Consider the following 19,902-nt stretch of genomic DNA (forward strand, 5'->3'; position numbering starts at 1 on the left):
CTGTGTGCCTTTAGCAAAGTCTTACCTTTGCTAGTAAGTGGCTTGGTTACACTTCTGACAGAACTTGTTTAAAAGAATGTAATGCTCAGTTTTTTCTCTGTATCTGAGTCTCTGTTTTGTTTACTCATTTATTGCTCTTTAGATTCCACATATAAGTGTGATCATATGGTACGTGTCTTTCCCAGTCTGTCTTATTTCATTTAGCATAATATTCTCTAGGTCCATCCATGTAGTTGCAAATGTTAAGAGATGGGAGGGGGGAAAGGTGAAGGGATTAGAAAGTACAAATTTGTAGTCACAATATAGTCACGGGGATATGAAATACAGTATGGGGAATATAATCAATAATGTAAAGATTACGTAGGGTGCCAGACGGACTTATCAGGGGGAATCACTTCACAGACTGCATAGATACCTGACCACTGTACTGTACAACCGAAGTTGAAGTAGAATAATATTCAATGTCAACTGTTAATATATATGTGTGTGTGTGTGTGTGTGTGTATATATATATATGTATATATATATATGTATGTGTATATGTATATATATGTACAGGATATTAAATACAGCATAGGGAATATAGTCATGGTATTATAACAGCTATATACAATGTCAGAGGGGTACATTGGGGGGGGTTATCACTTTGTGAGGGGTGTAAATGTCTAATTATTATGTTGCTTTGTACACCTGAAACATTAAAAAAAAAAGAATGTAATTCTCAAAGTTTGTTTAACGGACTATAATTCTCGATCTTACACTGCTTGGAGTACAAGCAAAGCTCACTATGTAAAAGAGATGCCTTAAATCACAGAGGAGGTTGGAACCTGAGGGGCCCAAGGAAAGGCTAAGCGTGGCTTGCAGGATCCACTGGAAGATGGATGTCAGACACGGCAGGTACCATGGTCTACACACATCATGTACCGAAAGGTCAATCTCTGTTCTCTCAAGTACCTGATATTCTAGGTCCCAAAGGTCTAGATGGTAGTAAAGGAATTAGCAATTCCAATACATAGACTAATTTAAAACCCCAAAGAGTCAGTGTCTAAAAGGAAAAGAATAGTCGTAAAAATACAATATACAGTTAAAGGTATTTAATAGAAATATTAAAATAATCATTACATTTCCTCTCATTGTTAAAACGATGAAAGAATATTTCTTTTGTAATCAAAGTAATAATTTTTTAATCATGCAAAAGGTATTTTTATTACATTCGTAAGTAGAGACTGTATTTCAAAACAAGTTTATATAGACCTCAAAAAGACCTAGACTTAAAGACAAAGTGATATTTATTTAAATACTATTACAGTTACATTGTATGCTGCTGGCATACTTATATTCACAGTTTATAAAGTAAAAAAACTAAACTTTTAAAGCCAGCTTTGAAATAGATGCATGTTTATTAATACATTCACTAGTTAGGTCTGTTCTTCTATAACAGGAAAGACAGATATTCAAGGTATTTATTAAAGAACAAACTCAACATGCAAACTCAGCAGCAAATGTCAGTTAAATTAAATTGGAAGCCAATGTTCTGAGTAACCGAAGAACAAAGTCAGTTCACCAGCTGAGACTGAAAATTAGAATATAAAGTGGAAGGCATGAGAAAGAACTTCATAGAACACACTGTGTGGTGATTTTTTAAACAAATATTAAAACAGAATTCTTACATTTATGATTTAAGAACAGAAGTTTGATCTAGTCAATAAAATATATTCAGAGGCATCAGAGGCATACACCATTGCACAAGAACTGTGAAAATGTAGCACTGATCTCTAAGGTGTCTCTAAAATCCCTTCTGATGGAAAACTTATAGGATGACATTATCTGCTGAAACATGGGAAGCACCAGTTTCATATTTAGATAAAATGCTGAGTAATACAGTCAATGTTCTGATATATTCTTATTTGGGGAGATGGAGAGAATTCTCAGACTAGACTCATGGCTTAGAAGTAGGTGAACCATAACAAGAGCCTGGAGAGACAACGTGAAATCACTCCAAGGTAACGTGGTGGTCCCATCTGTTCACCTTCAGTATTACACCAGCCGATAGTGGGGCTTCTGACAACACAATGAGTTCTGACATAATTTACTTTAGAGAAAAAAAAAACAGTTCCCTTTAAAGTAAATAACTACATAAATTATATTTTAACTCAGTCTCATAATGAACTGTGGCATATTTACCTTATAGTCCCTTAAAAACACCAACTGTACCAATAAAGCATATTCCTTCATGTTCTAATTAAATTTTTAAAAAATAATTTGTAACTAAAAATCTGTAAGTCTGACCTTGCGATCAATATTCTTGTAACATTATTTTAAAAGCCTAAATTCAAGTTGGTACGGTACCAAAATTTAGTTTAATGTCAAACTTCACAGTACTGCCCGGAAATAGGCGGGTCCTGAGGTTCCAGAGAAGGGAGTGCATTCATTCCCGGTGTCTTCACCCAGCAGCACGCTTGGGAGATGAGAGCCAAAGGGCTGTGGACTGGTAGCAACACTTCAGGCTGTTGGGCTTTTTAGTTCAAGGTGAGACTTTTTAAATATATGTGACATACGTATGTACAAATATATGCAGATATGGATATATACACACTTTTTGACAAAAGAATCACAGCAATGGATGGGAACCTTTTTTGCTAAATAGATTCGATTTGGTTTTAATAAATAACGTTCTTTCCATCAATCTACCGGAGTCCAGACCAGCTGTGCAGGTAGGATGCCCATCCGGAAGAGCGGGAAGCATTTTCTTCCTCACCTTTGGGAGTGAAAACATATGTATTAATCTTCTCAGAACCACACTTCGATGTTAAGAATCTGTCTGTCCTTGAACTTTCAGTATTCATTGTCTTTCTTTACTGGTAATTCCAAAATAAAGCCCCCAGCACAATTAAGTATTTTTGAAAATAAGGGGAATCTTTTACATTCTTTTAAAACAGAAGCCTTTCCATAACTTAACTTAGAATTTAAAATCTAGGGATTTATGGTAAATCTCAAAACCAAACCCACACAAACCCTAAACTGTTTTTACTATTCATTTAAAAATCAGGCTTATTGAGGTATAATTTACTTACAGTAAAATTTACCTTTTAGGTAAAGCACCACCACCCCAACCAAGGTATAAACGCACTTCCACCACCTCAAAGTTCTCTCATGACCCTTTTTAGTCAGCACCCCCCACACTTATTTGCAACCACTAATCTGTTTTCTGTCCTTATAACTTTGTCTCTTCCAGAAACTCACATAAACAGAACCACATCATATATAGTCTTTTTAAGTCTGGCTTCTTTCACTTAGCACAATGCATCTGAGAACAATCCACGTTGCTGTGGGTATCAGTTCATTCCTTTTTACTGCTGAATAGTATTCCATGGTGTTTATTCATTTACCAATGAAGGATACCTAAGTTGTTTCTAGTTTTTAGCAATTTAAAATAAAGCTGCTGTAAACATTTGTGCACAGGTTTTTAATTTAAAATTTTTGAAAACGAATTCAACATACCATAAAATTCACCTTTGTAAAGTATATAATTCAGTGGTTTTTAGTATGTTCACGAGGTTTGTGCATTTTTTCGTGTAGACATAGGTTTTCATTTCTTTTGGATAAATACCTTGGGACTATTGTTGTAAAGGAATGTATGTTTAACTTTATTAAAAATGTCAAACTTTTCCAACGCGGTTGCATCATTTTGTATTGAATGTTCCAATTACTCTTTTTTTAATGATCAACACAAATAAATCCTGTCTCGAAGTTCAGAAAAATTCTGGGCTTTCAGAAAAATGTCAGAAAAGGTCTTTATTGTTTTCTTCTTAATATGATTTGTAATATTAATATATGTGATTTGAAAGTTTTACAACCCAAAAAAGGTAAACATCTCTTTTCATTACATGTCCTATCCTTCACTCTCCCTCCCTTCCCCAGAAGTAACCATCATTAAATTGAGTATGTACCCTTCCAGACACCTGTTTTCAGACATATATATATACGCCATATTTGGATCTCATTCAGAGAAGCATTTTCCAAATTTTAAATGGAGATACTCTTTCTATCGTTTACAAACCACTTTCATTTCTTTTTCTGTTCACTGTCTGGTTTTATCCTTGTATTAATTATGAACTTATTTGGGAAGCCAAGTTGACTTATCACAAGTCGTATCTCAAGTAGAATATGCAATCTGTGAGCTGTGCTGGGATCTAACATGAAGGGAACAGGGTGAGTTAACGTTTGCATTGCAAGTAGAGCAACAAGCAACAATCTACACTTCTTAGTCTTTTTCATGTTACTTGTTTTGGGACTAATGTGGCTCTTTGTTTTACCTTTATACATAGAGATGCAACAGGCAGCTACTGGCAGCTCATGATATTTGCTTGGGATACAAGTTGGGCCCTTAATGGGGATCTACTACAAGGAAGTTGATGTCGTTTGTCAGAGTTGGACAACCTACGAGGTGTGACCAAATATGGTGAATGATTAAATAAAAAAAAAACCATTACAGTAAAAGACACATTGCCATTAATCCACCTCAAAATACTCCCCCTCACTTCAATCACACTTATCCCATAGTTCTTGCCACTTTCTGAAGCAGTTCTGGAAGTCCGCTTTCATGAGTGTCTTTAGTTGCACTGTCCTGGCTGCCTCAATGTCCTGAATCATTTTCACTTTGGGGAAGAGCCAGAAGTCACACAGTGCCAGATCTGGTGAATAAGGTGGATGAGGACACACTGTAATGTTTTTATTTGACAGAAATTGCCTTATACCAGAAGAGATGTGTGACATGGAACATTGTCATGATGGAGGATGATTTATGGCATTCTTTAAAATACATCTTCTCTCAACCAGAGCTCACACCCGACAAACGGCACTGAACAAGCTGAAACTTGTCACATACTGTTACTAAGGTTTGAAATGCTGCTTCCCGTATTGAAGATCCCTGCCTTTCTGTTGGATGGCACCCGGCAGCAGCATTCACTGTATTTTGTGATGACAATGGAAAGTTTCCATGTCACACATGGCTTCTGGTACAGCAATTTCTGTCAAATAAAAACATTACAGTGTGTCCTCATCCACCTTATTCACCGGATCTGGCACCGTGTGACTTCTGGCTCTTCCCCAAAGTCAAAATGACCATGAAAGGTAAACGTTTTGAATCGATTCGGGACATCGAGGCAGCCATGACAGCACAACTAAAGACCCTCACAAAAGAGGACTTCCAGAACTGCTTCAGAAAGTGGCAAGAATGATGGGATGAGTGTGTTTGAAGCGTGGGAGAGTATTTTGAGGGGGATTAATGGTAATGTGTCTTTTACTGTAATAATTTTTTTTAATTTAAACATTCACCATATATATATACACACACACACACACACACACACACACAAATATATATATATATATATATTTAGTACTTTATTGGGGAACAGTGTGTACTTCTAGGACTTTTTTCCAAGTCAAGTTGTTGTCCTTTCAATCTTAGTAGTGGAGGGCGCAGCTCAGCTCCAGGTCCAGTTGCCGTTGCGAGTTACAGGGGGCGCAGCCCACCATCCCTTGCGGGAGTCAAACCGGCAACCCTGTGGTTGAGAGTCCGTGCTCCAACCAACTGAGCCATCTGGGAGGCAGCTCAGTTCAAGGTGCCATATTCAATCTTAGTTGCAGGGGATAGAGCCCACCATCCCTTGCGGGACTCAAGGAATTGAACTGACAACCTTGTGGTTGAGAGCCCACTGGCCCATGTGGGAATAGAACCAGCAGCCTTCGGAGTTAGGAGCATGGAGCTCTAACCGCCTGAGCCACCGGGCCGGCCCTCACCATATTTTTTTTTATCACACCTCGTACTTTACTTCCTAAACTAATGTTTTTCAAATATTTGCAACCCAAACCCATAGGAAAAAAAAATTTATATCAGGAGTTAATACAATCAGCCAGACAACCAACATCCACACATATACCTAGAGAGTTTCAAGAAGCAAGTCTTACCCTTACTAGATTCAATGTATTCTGATGTTTGTCTTATTCTATTTAAAAAAATATTCTGGATGTCATCCACCAAATTAATTTCATAAGCCATTACACTGTTTAAACTCTACACAAAATCAGAACTTGTAAATATTGCTTCAAAGGACATGAAGGACACAAGAGATACTTGTGTTCTTTGCTTTTATGGTCCCATTCCTTTCAGTGCCAGGAAGAGTACCTCAGACTTTCTCTCTGGCACCCACACATGCGTAACACAGGTTATCTTCATGGTCTTGGTCAAGAAATGTCCTTGCTATGGCTGGTGAGACCCGGGACCCCTATTTGTAGCGTGGTGACAAGTTTCCTCTGCCATGATGTTTCTTCTTGCACCTCAGACTTTCCACCTAGAAAGTTTTCCTTATGCATGAAGTACATTGCTGAGAATTTCCAGAGGAGGTGACTTCTTAAAGTTTCTGTCTGTCAGAGAAGATCTTCAAAAATATTTTTACCCAGTTGGCAGTCATTTCTTACAGCACACTAAAGAAAGTATTCTACTAGTGCTGTTGAAAAGCCCATTGTGAGCCTGTTATTCCTTTAAAGGCAACGAAGCACGGTGTCTTATTTCTCTGGCTGCTTTTGAGATTCTTTTCTCTGTCCTTTCTTGGGGACAGTTTCGCTTTTATGTGACTAGAGGTAGACTTCCTTTTATTTATCCTACTTGAAATTTTATTGAAGTTTTGATATCTGTGCATGGATATCCTTCAGCAATTCTGGAAAAATTTCAGCCATTGTCTTCCCATATTGTTTCTACCCAATTCTTTCTCTCCTTCTAGAACTTCAATTATTAAATATGTGTTAGATGTTATCATTCTATCTTCTATGTTTTCATCACTGTTCTGTTTTCAATTTTTTGATTCTCCATGCTAAATTCTGAATAATTCTGACTTATCTTCCAGTTTAATCTTTTCTTAAGCCATATATTATATATCTAAACCTACTGCCAGACCATAACTGTTTTTAGTTTTTTATAAGTTTTCTTTTATTTGCTCATATAGATATGAGATATGAATTCAATAACCTTTAAAAGGTAAACTAGTTTAGACTAAATAAGTGGGGTTTTCTTTTATATTTATAGGACTTAGCCAAAGTATATCTTACAATTCTGGGTTTCTAATGAACTTCTAAATATATTTCCTGTGGCATGATCAACATTGGTGTCACTGGGACCCTCAGGCTAGTCTCTTTGAGATCTTGTATTGATCAATAGACCCTCGACTTATAGAAGCCACTTGAGTGTGAGTAATAGCTACACTACGTTAAACATTCTTGGCTTTAAAAAGAGGACCATTAGATATGCTAAATATTTTGAGATCATATTGTTCTATTAAAAACTTTTAATTAAAATATAAATATAAATATATAAGTGTGTACATTTTGTGTATATATGTATGTGTATATATATACTAATATATATACACATACATATGTATATATACATATATATATATATATATATCCTTCCAAAAGTCCTGATCAATTTTACAAAGAAAAAAATAGTTTAGCTTTGATAGAATAAACATATATAATAGGAAATTCATCATCATTTAGGATAACTATATTACTAAAAATGGACACTTCTTATTTTGGATCTTGTGACAAAAATGCTATTGTGGTTCAGTTAATAATGTACCGTACAATTAAAGCTGGCATTACTATCATTAATTATCATTAGAAAGATGTATTGTGAAAACAAAAAATCAGATTCAAAGAAACTATCAGCACTACTTATGAAGTATACCTGTTAAAAAAAAAAAATTAAACTTGAATTCTATCCGCCCTCCAGAGCAGGGCTCTCAAGATATGGCTGCCAGACCAGGTTTCCAGAGCATCAGTATCACCTGGGAACTTGTTAAAAATGCAAACTCTTGGGTACCACCTTAAGTCCACTGAAACAGAACATGGGGTGGAGTCCAGCAAACTGAGTTTTAATAATCACACCAGATGATTCAGATATCCACTCATTTTGAAGACCACTTTCTAGATGTATTAGTTTAATTAGGACTTACAGGGGATAGAGGAACATGTTAAAGAGCACCAACATGAGGTAATGCCATCAAAAGTGGGACAACTAGACATGTTGGGCCTACTGATGGGACATCTGAGAAAGTATACAAAAATACCTACAAGGTATTTTGAGCTCCTACCCCACTCAATTGTACCTGGATCTAATCATGGGTCTAAGTTCCTATTTATAGGCAACACTAGAACAAGTTAAATGCTATTTTGAAGTGCCAAAACCAGAACAGGATTTCTACAGGACAAAGGACCACTTTCTTCAACTAATACATGACATTACAGAAAGGAACATGGAATTGCTAGATAACAAAAACAAAACAAAGCTTAGGCAACATCAACCAAATGCAATGTGTGAGTCCTATTTGGGATACTGTAAAAAGACATTTTTGATAACCCAGGTACACTGTACATGAACTGGATATAGATGACAGGGGAGTCCAGTATTCATTGAAGTATTCATTGGGGAAATCATATGTGTGGTACTTGCTTTAAAATCTCAAGCTCTGGGGCCGGCCTGGTGGCTCAGGCGGTTGGAACTCCGTGTTCCTAACTCCGAAGGCTGCCGGTTCGATTCCCACATGGGCCAGTGGGCTCTCAACCACAAGGTTGCCGGTTCAACTCCTCGAGTCCCGCAAGGGATGGTGGGCTCTGCCCCCTGCAACTAAGATTGAACACGGCACCTTGAGCTGAGCTGCCACTGAGCTCCCGGATGGCTGTTGGTTGGAATGCGTCCTCTCAACCACAAGGTTGCCTGCTCAACTCCCGCAAGGGATGGTGGGCTGCGCCCCCTGCAACTAGAAAACGGCAACTGGACTTGGAGCTGAGCTGCGCCCTCCACGACTAAGACTGAAAGGACAACAACTTGAAGCTGAACGGCACCCTCCACAACTAAGATTGAAAGGACAACAACTTGACTTAGAAAAAAGGCCTGGAAGTACACACTGTTCCCCAATTAAGTCCTGTTCCCCTCCCCACCCCCAAAAAAATCTCAAGCTCTGCTCTACCCTTGTCAAACTATAGCCCATGAGTTGAAAATTGTCAAAGATGGGTGACACCTACAAGGAACATCACAGTACTTTTTCTGTATGTAAGGGTGAAACTTAAATCAATAACTTAGCCTATAGCTTGATTCACCTCCTAGTTTACTATTCAGTTGTTTTCTCTTTGTTTCTCCCCCTCGCTGCGTGATTTAATGACTCTGTTTGTTTCCTTTCTCCAGGCTATACATACTTCACTAATCCAGTTAATCAGCAAAACACTAACTGGAAAAGAGTAATTCCTTAGTCCTCGGGCACCTAGGCACTGGAATCCATTTTGCAACTCCCTTGTAGTTTTTACTGTGACGCATAAAGCTCCCGGCTGTCTGGAGATAACATAATCTTCAAACAAATCAAACCCTGGGAAGCTACTTCAGCCCTCGTACCTACCTGACTGACTCCCCCACCTCTCTTTGTTCTTCCCCCAACCTGTATGCCTATAAAACCCCTTGATTATCCTCGGCTAGTACAAGGTGGCATTTCTCAGGACAGCAGTCCATCATCTTCCTGGCTGTCGGCATCCAGAATAAAAGAAACACCTTTTTTCCTCACCAACTCTTGCTGGGTCTTATACAGCAAGCCGCACCAAACCTGGGTTCAGTAACATGTATGCTTGAAAATGTTAATAATAAAAATATTTTAAAACTAAAACAAACATGAAACCATGATCCTTAAGATGCAGTTTGAAATCAGGTAACTATAGCTGCTGTATGTGAATCATTCTAAAGGAGTTTATGAAATCACAGTATTAAATTTGACATGAAAATCTAAGTTCTAAATATAGGATAGCTTTAAAGCTGCATATGCCTGGAAAAATGGACTGTTAGATATGACATAGACCAAGTGTTGAGCCATAAGACTGCTGTCTCTGGACTATTTTTGGATAGATGTTGGTGAAGGGGAGTGGGAAGTAGATGAGGACAAGCCAACACATGTTTAAAAAAGTATGATATAAAACAAAACCATATTCTTTGACAGAACTTAATGCTAGGATTATAAATCCAATTTTCAAAGAACCAGAAGCTCAAACTTAAACACTGTACTGTATTTTGCTGCATGTTAAAAATTATGTAAATGTACTATAGTTGCTGTACAGTTAAAAAGTGAGCTTTTCAAATCTAGTCACAGGTTACACGTATGATAGAACTCATCCAAATGAACAGAAATTATCATTTTAAGTCATAGTGTCATGGAAAAAAGTGTAAGTGCACACACAGAGTCTCAACCACAAGGCAACATTTAGTGTAAGTTGTAAAACAGAAATATGTTATAAGACTCCTTCACCTACCTTGAGCAATTGCAGCAAGTTTTCCCTTTTCTTCAGGGCTGAGCTGCAACATTGTATCTATAACAGGAAGCAGCCTCTCTCTTTCACTACCTGGTTTTAGGAAAATGAACTGTAGCAAGACATTCTTCAAGTATTCCAGGTTAGCTACAGATTTCTCTCGTTCGTGATTTCTTTCCAATCTTCTAATTTCACTTTTGAGAAGCTAGTGTTAGAGAAATTAGTTAAAAATGGGTTTTAGGAGCTTCTGGTTAAATATAGCAGATTGTACACATGCATTTTTCTTCTCTTTCCCCTGAAATGTCCCCACAGAATGACAATAAAGGAGAACCTAGGAGAGAACAATGTAGATGAGAAATTATCAAGAAATTCACAGAAAGGAGACATATGAACTATAAGTGACTTAGTCCAGCTGGTTATCAAGTACCACGACAGGAGGAGAGAGTGTCTCCCACAAAAACACTGAGACTCTCCTGCCTCAGAGGAAAGGTTACCATGGAAATTGGAGATGAAAACGGAGGACTATGTAGTCTATATTGGTAGGTACCACGATGCTCCCTCTACCTTCTACTTTCTATAGAAACTACACCAGCAAGCTCAGGGACGTGGGATGACAGACACATTGAGAGAAGTGCGAGCCAGAGTCTGGAAGCAGGGCTGACGTGAACACTTGCACTAAGCCTTTCCCCTGACCGGCTCCCATAACTCCAGGCAGTTAGATGGATGAACAGCACTTATCCAAAACAAAAGTCGAGTTCAGGATAGAGTGAAAATGCTGGAATGTAAGACAATCTGAAATACTACCAGAAAAATGGAGCAAAGGATGATATAAAAAATATGGTAGGATGTTAAAGTCTTTGAGAAAGATTTCTGGGTTGAAGTGAAAAAAATTATATTGTTCTATGTCATCATTTTAGGTTAGTCCAAGAAAGTTAGCCAACTCTGTCCTAAAACCTAGAGTCATTTTTCAAAAGTGACAATAAGGTCTAAGAAATCGTGAGATTGTGTATTTGTGAAAATAATATATTTAAATAGTCACTTAGGTTCACTGGGCTAGTTAGTGATTTGTTAGATGTGATAATGTTTTGACTGTGTGGAAAATGTTTTCTACAGAGATGCATTCAGAGATGTACTTAGTGGTGGGATGTCATAATGTAAAATTTACTATAAATAACTGAATAACTCAGCATTAAAGAAATTAATTTGAAAAGGACAGCTGGCAGCCCTTCATGGTACTGGGCAAAAGCATGTGCTTTTCAGACACAAGTTTGAATTAAGCTACATTTATCAGCTTCAACTGTTCTTTCATCCAGTGATCAAGAGGATTAAATATGATAATCTATGTGAAGACAAGGGCCTGGCTCATGGGAACCACTCAGTAAACAGTATGACTGTATTTGGACAGTTGATTTATCAGTGAGCCAGGGTGGAAATATCTCATTTGTGTAATCCTCAGCAGTTCCACAAGCTACCTCGTTACTACATGTTTCTGGTGTCTTTAAATAGGAAAAACTTCCTATGCCACTTTTGCCATCTCCACCAAAACCTATGAAAAGTAGTTTAGTGCCATAAACATCAGCAGAATGATCTGAATAAGAAGTGTGCCATGGTTTATCTTTAATTAAGGACCTATACCCATTTTAAGTTTTATTTAAGCATATGTGGAATACTGACTTGTGAACATCTATCTAATTTCTAAATCCATTATGGTTTCTTAGAAAAAGTAGGAATTAAAATAGTATTTATGTGATAGATATAAAAGCAATTAATATTTCTTGATTTTAAGAATGTAGTATCACTAAGAATCAAGATATTATGGATATATCTGACATGTGAACATTTAAACATAGGTAAGTGTGTGTATTTGGTCAAGAAAACTGAATTGGTGCATCTTCTCGTTGGCAGTTTTTTGACCTTACCTTAATTTGCTCCATAAGGATTGCATTGGTTGCTTCCGTTTCCCGAAGCAAGCCATTTAAGTGATCGGCACTTTTTGTGGTGGAACTGAGCTTTTGAACCAATTCTTCTTTGGTAAGGTCAGCATGCCATAAAGGAGGCTCTGCAAGATGGTGTTCCAATAGTTAATTTTCAAAATCAGGATTACAGATGAAGATTCTAAATAAGAAAAATATCTCAGTATAGATATTTTACCCTGCGGTATTATATAGGTCCACTCTCGTTGCCATTCTCCTGGTCAATATATCTCAATTAAAAGGTTACATGTTCAATTTACAGAATCTCTGTTGTAAAGCATATATTCTAATTGAATATAAGCTCTATGAGCCCCAATTCTGAAATTTGTTAGGCTTGTGTTTATAAACAGTTTTATCACTCACCCTCCTCTATTAATGTCCCAAGAGCTTATGTCATTTTACTTATAAATGAAGGAAGTATTAAGATTTACTGGTCACTTATATCATGGACTCTCATAAGAATTTTCAATGAGGTAGTGTAGGTATCATTATTCAAATTTTACTCTAAGTCAACAAGTATTTCAGCAAAAATCACAATGCCAAGTCTGGTTCTGGAGTCTGTTGCCCCTCTGTAGTGACGCCTGCACCAGTATTAACCTCATCTGAAGGAACCAGGATTGTAGTTTCCACCCACATCAGAATCAATGACTGTGGATACAAACAGTGCTTACTACTCCTGATCCTGAAACTTCAGAAAGATGACAGATTCCCCCTGACCTATGGATATCAATATTCATTATAGGTAAGAACATACCAAACCTTGACTACTTAATAAGGCACATTTAGCACTACTACTTCAAGAGGAATTAACTAAAAGTGTTTCTTGGATGAGTGAGAGAATATTTATCATACTTTCTAATGCCACTATAGAACTTCCAATCATCTATTTCTGGCTCAAAAAAATTTTTTTTGTTTCATCCTGCAGGAAAGCTTTCCATTTGAAAAAGAGTGGAATACTGAAAGAAATTTTATTGGAGTACATAAAAAAAGCATTTATAACTTAGTGTAATATTAATAAGACAAGAGAGCGGAACTAAATTAGAAAAACATACTTAAGCAAAGAAACATACCAAGTTTAGTTTCCGGAGAATTCAGAAGCTGCTCTAAAGACTGTGTGTAAGTGCCAGCGGAAGATACCGACTCCGTATCAGTTGTCTCCATTCCTTCTCCCTCCTCTCGGGTTACAGCATGCATGTCCAGAAGGGAAAGGTCTGTGTTTCTCCTTTCTCGAAGGTTCTTCACAGGTTGGTGGGAAGAAGCTGGGCCTATTAAATTTTTTTTTAAGGTGAAGTGAGAGCGTTCAAAATTGACAAATTTAGCATTAACAGAGCTACACAACAAAATTAAAACGATCCTAGGGATGTGAAACGATATGGTAATGAATTTGAATAAATTGTAGATAAGTAAATGACATACAAAAATAATTTCTGAAACAATCCCAAAAATTTAGTTATTGAACTTTTAACCACTTAAGACATTTCAGCAGAAACCATAAATTAATTGCTACTAGCTAGATAAGATAAACTATTAGGTAACACAAGGATCATAACATAGAGGGCTGAACTGTTGCTCCATATTGGTAGAAATTCTAAAACTACACTCTAGCTATTTCTGAGGATTAGGTACCTCAGATAGCTGCATACTTTCTGACACAACGCCCTTGCTGATGTCTGCTCAGCAGACGTTCCTGCTGATCTGCCCTTATGCTTTCACCTCTGCTGTTTCCTACTATTTCCCGCTAACATCTCCAATGTTCAGGCAAGAAGAATCTAGAATCCAGGGCAGGCAACTAATCAATTATAATTCCTGGGCTTTCCTGCTTGCTGATAATAATGAAACACTTGCATAGAACTGTACGGTTTCTAAGATACCTTTAAACACATTACTTTATTAATCCCAAGAAACCTGATGTTCAGAGAAATTAAATGACTGTGCCCAGGGTCTCACAGCTGAGGGACCAGAATTCTAACCCAGCTCTTTTAACTTCAAATTTCATTTCTTTCCCATTCCATGATGTTGCCTCCCATTTTCTTTCAAACATTAGCCCTCTCTGGCTGCTTTTGTTGAAGAAATTTCCTGGATTTCTGATATTTTGCTGTTTACTGCTGATTCCTAGATTACAATCGCTTGTGCAATCAGTATCTTCCTGGCTGGTTACTTCTTGTTTTGACTCTTGGCATATGTTAAAAATTTTTGAAGCTGGTTTCTGACCCTGACGAGTGACTCATAACTGCCAACGTCCTGGTGACATTTGCCATGGAAAACATGGAAAACAGTATTAAGTTGATCCTTAGTATTAAATGTAGCCTCATCTTAGCTGATACTTAGTATTAAAGCTGATACTTAGTATTAAAATGTAGCCTCATCTAGGCCAACATATTCCCATCTCTTCTAGAAAATAGAACATAAAACACTGCATGTGGTTGAACTAAAATTCCAATGAATCAGAAATTTCAAAGGGAAGAAGCTGTATTGGCCAAGCAATCCTGTAAGTTCAGTGCTGCTTGAGTATTTCTAAGCCTCTTGCTCTCTAACACATTTCTAATAGATATATTTTGGTAACTAATAATGAAGAACACCAAACAAATCCAGTGAATACTGGAATTTAGATATGTGATGAGACTGACAGAGTATGTTTTTGTCCAAGAAAAGGAAATACTCCATTAAATGGAGGCTAACAAATACATGAAAATCAGTATTCTCAGGTTACATAGGCTGCTGTAAGTGTAATTTAGAAGGGCTCAAATGGTTCAAATATCTTCTCAGTGAGCAAATCCAAAATTCGTTAGTCACAGAATCAACACTGGTTGTCACCTAGTAAATTTTCTATTTTCTTAGGAATCTGTGAAGAATGTATTCGAGTGACCTAAATACACGACAACATGAACAACTGTTTCCATGTGTACATACATACTTCTTGTGGTTGGTTCACTCTTAAGCTGGAAAAGCTGGGCTTCCACTTTGGAGAGCTGCTGCTGCAAAGTTTCCATTGTCTTTCTGTGCTCTTCCTGCAAATGTCGCATTTGATCTCGGAAGCTGTTGCGAAGGGCCTCGTTCTGGGATGTCAGCTGACTCACAGTCTGTGCATGTTCAGACTTCATCACCATGTTCTGTGATTGTACTGAACACAACCTGAAACATGAGAGGAACGTGATTAATTCATGTGAGATCTTTCAACTTAAGATGCTTACTCAGCCTTTCTCAACCGGGTCCTACAAGAGAATTAGCCCTGAGACATCCACTGAACATATGAATTAACTTCTCTTCCATGCATCTATAATAGTGCTAGTTGTGGAAATCCTGGGAAGAAATGATGCCAGCTGTCATCATTTCTCTCATATGTGATGAGAGAAATCATATTCTGTGTTCCATAGTTCAGATGAGGAGCCTTGGCTGGGAAACTATGTTGTATGGTTCAGATGAGAAACTTCCTTCATAGTTTATCAGAAAATAGAACTTTATTTAGAGAATAAAAATATATACTTTCAATTAGTCCACTTCAGGTTATCTTATGTGGTAGTTTCTATAAACATAGAATTAATATATCTTTTCTCTGCTATCCTAAAACCACGAGAAAAGAACATTATCATTTGATTCATAAAGAAAGCCTTAGAAAGAAAGTATTCCTTTTTGAGCCAATTAACATGACACTCTGAAACCAAAAACTTGGTTTATTACAGTTGTTTCTGAATCTCACTGTACTTTAGAATCATTGGGGTACTCTGTCAAAAATAGAAACATCTAATTCTCAACCTTGAGCCACTGAATCAGAATCTCCAAAGGTGGTCCTAGGAATTGCCTACTTTAAGCAATTTTCCATGTGATTTTATGTATTTAGTGTGACACTAGCAAGGGACCTACCATTTGAAAACCACCATTTTTAATGGCTCCGTTGTAGTGTTGATGCTTTATGTTTGGCTTTGGTAAAACAAAACATTTTCCTTTTACACAAGGGATCCACACGTACACTATCATAAAAATTCAAACAATACAACAGCAAGTATAGAAAACACTGAAAGCCCTCTGTATTCACTCCCACCCACAACAGTGTAAAATCCCACTTCCAGAGACAAACATCATTCATGGCCTAGCACGTAGCTTTCTGAGATCTATTTTTTATGTGCTACATATATGCACACCACATAAGATTTTAAAACAAGATTTAGCTGCTAAAGGGAGACACGTGCAATAAAAATACCATGCTTCAGAAAAGGTATCACAATTGCCAAATTCTTATCAATTAATGAGTTTAGAGACTGCTAGTGTCTATTTACCCTTCAAACCTGCATTTTTCCTGCAAGTATTTTGTTCAAACAATATCTACCAAGCAAGTAAAGGTAAGAAAAAGGAAGAAAAAAGGTACATTTAGGGCTAGGATAAGGCTTGTAGGTTTCAGGTGGTATCAATGACACTTCTGAATTTACCTATTTGAGAGAGCTAGAAGCTTAAACTCCTACTTGGAACTGAACAACTATGATGACGAAAGTTCACTTTTCTGTCCCAGCTCTTACTGGGGTGTTTATACTAGCTCGGTCTTATGACAATGCAGGTATTAGCTGGTCACCCTATTTAGTCCTCCGGAGCCATTAAAAAAATCTTATACTGTGGTACCTTGGTTTTCAAACGTCTCCGTTGACGAACATTTCGGTTTACAAATGCCAACAATTTTATGGATCTATGGTATCACTAGATAGTAACATTCATGCTAAATTTGCAGTTTTAGGGGTTGATTTTAAAGGTCTGGAACGGATTAATTCATTTTACATTACTTTCTGTGGGGAAACGGTGCCTCAGTTTTCGAACACTTCAGAACTCGAATGGACTTTTGGAACGGATTATGTTAGAAAACCGAGGTACCACTGTACAGGGAAAGTATGAATATTAAAATGAGTAAAAAAGAGAATCTATAAGGAAAAGGCTATTTCTCCATACTAGGGCACAGACAGCAACAATATCATTAGTTTTTAACAGTTTGGGGGAAGACCCCTATAGATACCTCAAAATGCCATGAACACTGATTGGCATATAGTAGGTGAAGGTGCTCAAAAAATATTTACTGAATTATTGAATTACTTCAGAGGCATCACCTGCACTTTACTCATGTTAGCAATATAATTTGCAATAACTTTTCTAGAGTAATGAATAAGTGTTGGAAATTTCTAATGTATCATGTAAGCGTCATTATACGTAAGCTAATCTCATGGCAAACCCTGGAGATAGGCAGTTATAAAATTGGTAGATCTTTCCTGAAACGTTTGCTTTATGTGACTAACATATAAATCACAGTTAAAAGATTAAAAAGCCAAGAAAATAAAGTGCATTCACTTTTAAGATTAGCATAAGATGGGCATGTATTATAAACATATCTGACATATATAAAGTATCCTAACATCCTTGAAGATACTAAATGCGTAACAGAGCCAAGATGGCAGAGTAGAAAAACACTGTGCTTGCCTCCTCCAGTGACAACATTAAAATTTCAACTAAATTATAGAAAAATAACCTGGTGAACCATCTGGAGCCTAGCTGAACTAAAGCCCTATAACTAAGTTACATAAAGAAGAAGCCACACGGAGACTGGTAGGTGGGGCAGAGATGCAGAATGGGCCAGCCCCATACTTCCATGTGGAAGCTGAGAATCAGAAGGGCTATCTTGGCCGTAGAGGTTCCCGCTGGAGGAGCAAAGAACCCCAGCCCCACACACTGGGATCCCAAGCCAAGAGTACCAGTGCCAGGAAGAGGCACTCCTACAACATCTGTCTCTGAAAAACAGTGGGGATTCTGACCATCTGGGTGGAAACAGAAGGTACAGGAAACACAGACATCCTCTTAAAGGGCCCGCACACAGACTCACTGGCTCGCAGGCACTCACACTGGGATCAGCCAGAGGGGCAATGACTTGGGGTGCATCAGAGACATATGGGGAGAGACTGAGTTGTGTGACTTCAGGGTGAGGACTGGAGGAACAGTCACCGTTTTCCCTGTCTGGGGTCCTCTTCCTGTGCAGCCAACAGGAGGGTAACATCTTTCCTGTATTGAGCCCTCTTTCACATAGCCAAATTTGAATCTGAATTGGCATGGTAAACTCCACTCGCTCTACCCTGGTGACTCCCTAGGACCCTGGCCCATGTAACTCACGTAACGCTGGACAGCAGCCAGCCCCGCCCACATTGCACTCCTGGACAACTCTCAGGGGTCTGTGGGCTCCAGGTGGGTGGCAACTGGCTTTGGTGTGCTCTTAAGACTTTTGCTGGGTAGTTCCAGGCTCAGCACTGACACCAAACCAGAATCTAAGCTAATGAACACTAGTCCTACCCTGGTGACTCCCTGAGGCCCAACTCACCCAACTTGCATTCCACATTAAGGTTTTATAAACAGCAGAACCTTATGGGAGCTGGCAGGCAGCAGCAGGCCTCAAAGTGTCCTGGCTTTTTGCAGAGCTACACAGGCTTGGTACTGGTGGCAGCTGTCCTCAGATCACAATGTGGCCTCTCCCCTATGCCTCCAGGTTAAGCACAGGAAGCGACCAACCACGAAACACTTTATAGGTTCTACCAGATTGTCCTTAGCCGGTCACAGGTAGTGGCTGGCCAGGGCCTCAACCGGACCCCTCCCAGGAAACCCCAGAACCGACATAACTGGGGGTTGACTTCAGAAAACAGCAGAGCAACATCCAATTAGCCCCACAAGTGGCACACCCAAAGAGCAGTCTCAACAGGCACCAAAGCCCACTGGGGCAAATCCCACTCCATGGGGTAAGCCCTCTGCACAGAAGCTCATAAGCTGTGGATGTGGCCAACCACCATAGCCAGTCAGCCTGATGGTGAATCCCACCCACTGATGTGCCAATAGCAATCAAGGCTAATCTATATCAGGAGGGTGCACACAACCAACACAAGGGACACTCCTGGAGCGCGAGGTGCAAGTGACCAGGGAGACTGTTCCACTGGGCCCCACTTAAGACCACTACATAAGGGCATCTACTATATAAGGCCACTCTATTACGACCGGGAGACATAGCAGCCCTACCTAATACATAGAAACAAGCACAGGGAGTCAGCAAAAATGGGGAGACACAGAAACATGTCCCAAGTAAAAGAAAAGAACAGAAGTCCCAGAAAAAAGAACTAAGCAAAATGAAGATCAGCAATTCTACCAGAAGCAGAGTTCCAAACACTGATTATAAGAACGCCCAATGATCTCAGGGAGAACTTCAACAGAGAGATAGGAAGCATAAAAATGGAGATGGAAACCATAAAAAATAACTAGTCATAAATAAAGGATACAATAATGGAAATGAAGAATATATTACAGGGAATCAATAGATGAAGCAGAGGATCCAACCAGCGATGTAGAAGACAAAGTAGCAAAAAACACCCAACGAGAACAGCAAAAAGAAAATCCAAAAAACTGAGGAGAGTTTAAGGGGCCTCCAGGACAATATAAAGCGTACCAACATTCACATCACAGGGGTACCAGAAGGAGAGCAAGGAATTGAAAACCTATTTGAAGAAATAATGACAGAAAACTTCCCTAACCTGGTGAAGGAAATAGACATACAAACCCAGGAAGCACAGTG

The 19,902-nt window shown here is 38.3% G+C and overlaps 1 protein-coding gene across 1 annotated transcript in view; it reads right to left on the minus strand.

Annotated features, from left to right (window-relative positions):
* Positions 1 to 1,079: 1,079 nt before the first annotated feature.
* GCC2 (GRIP and coiled-coil domain containing 2) overlaps positions 1,080 to 19,902 on the minus strand; it is a 57,139-nt gene continuing 38,316 nt past the window's right edge. The window contains exons 19-23 of the mRNA XM_074332327.1: positions 15,238 to 15,455; positions 13,394 to 13,588; positions 12,270 to 12,409; positions 10,354 to 10,555; positions 1,080 to 2,758 (exon numbers count right to left, since the gene is read on the minus strand). Coding sequence (XP_074188428.1) covers positions 2,688 to 2,758; positions 10,354 to 10,555; positions 12,270 to 12,409; positions 13,394 to 13,588; positions 15,238 to 15,455 — 826 coding nt within the window. The 3' untranslated portion in view covers positions 1,080 to 2,687. The remainder of the gene's footprint in view (positions 2,759 to 10,353; positions 10,556 to 12,269; positions 12,410 to 13,393; positions 13,589 to 15,237; positions 15,456 to 19,902) is intronic.

This window comes from Rhinolophus sinicus, linkage group LG05 (genome assembly GCF_036562045.2).
Source record: "Rhinolophus sinicus isolate RSC01 linkage group LG05, ASM3656204v1, whole genome shotgun sequence".
Classification (NCBI taxonomy): Eukaryota; Metazoa; Chordata; class Mammalia; order Chiroptera; family Rhinolophidae; genus Rhinolophus; species Rhinolophus sinicus.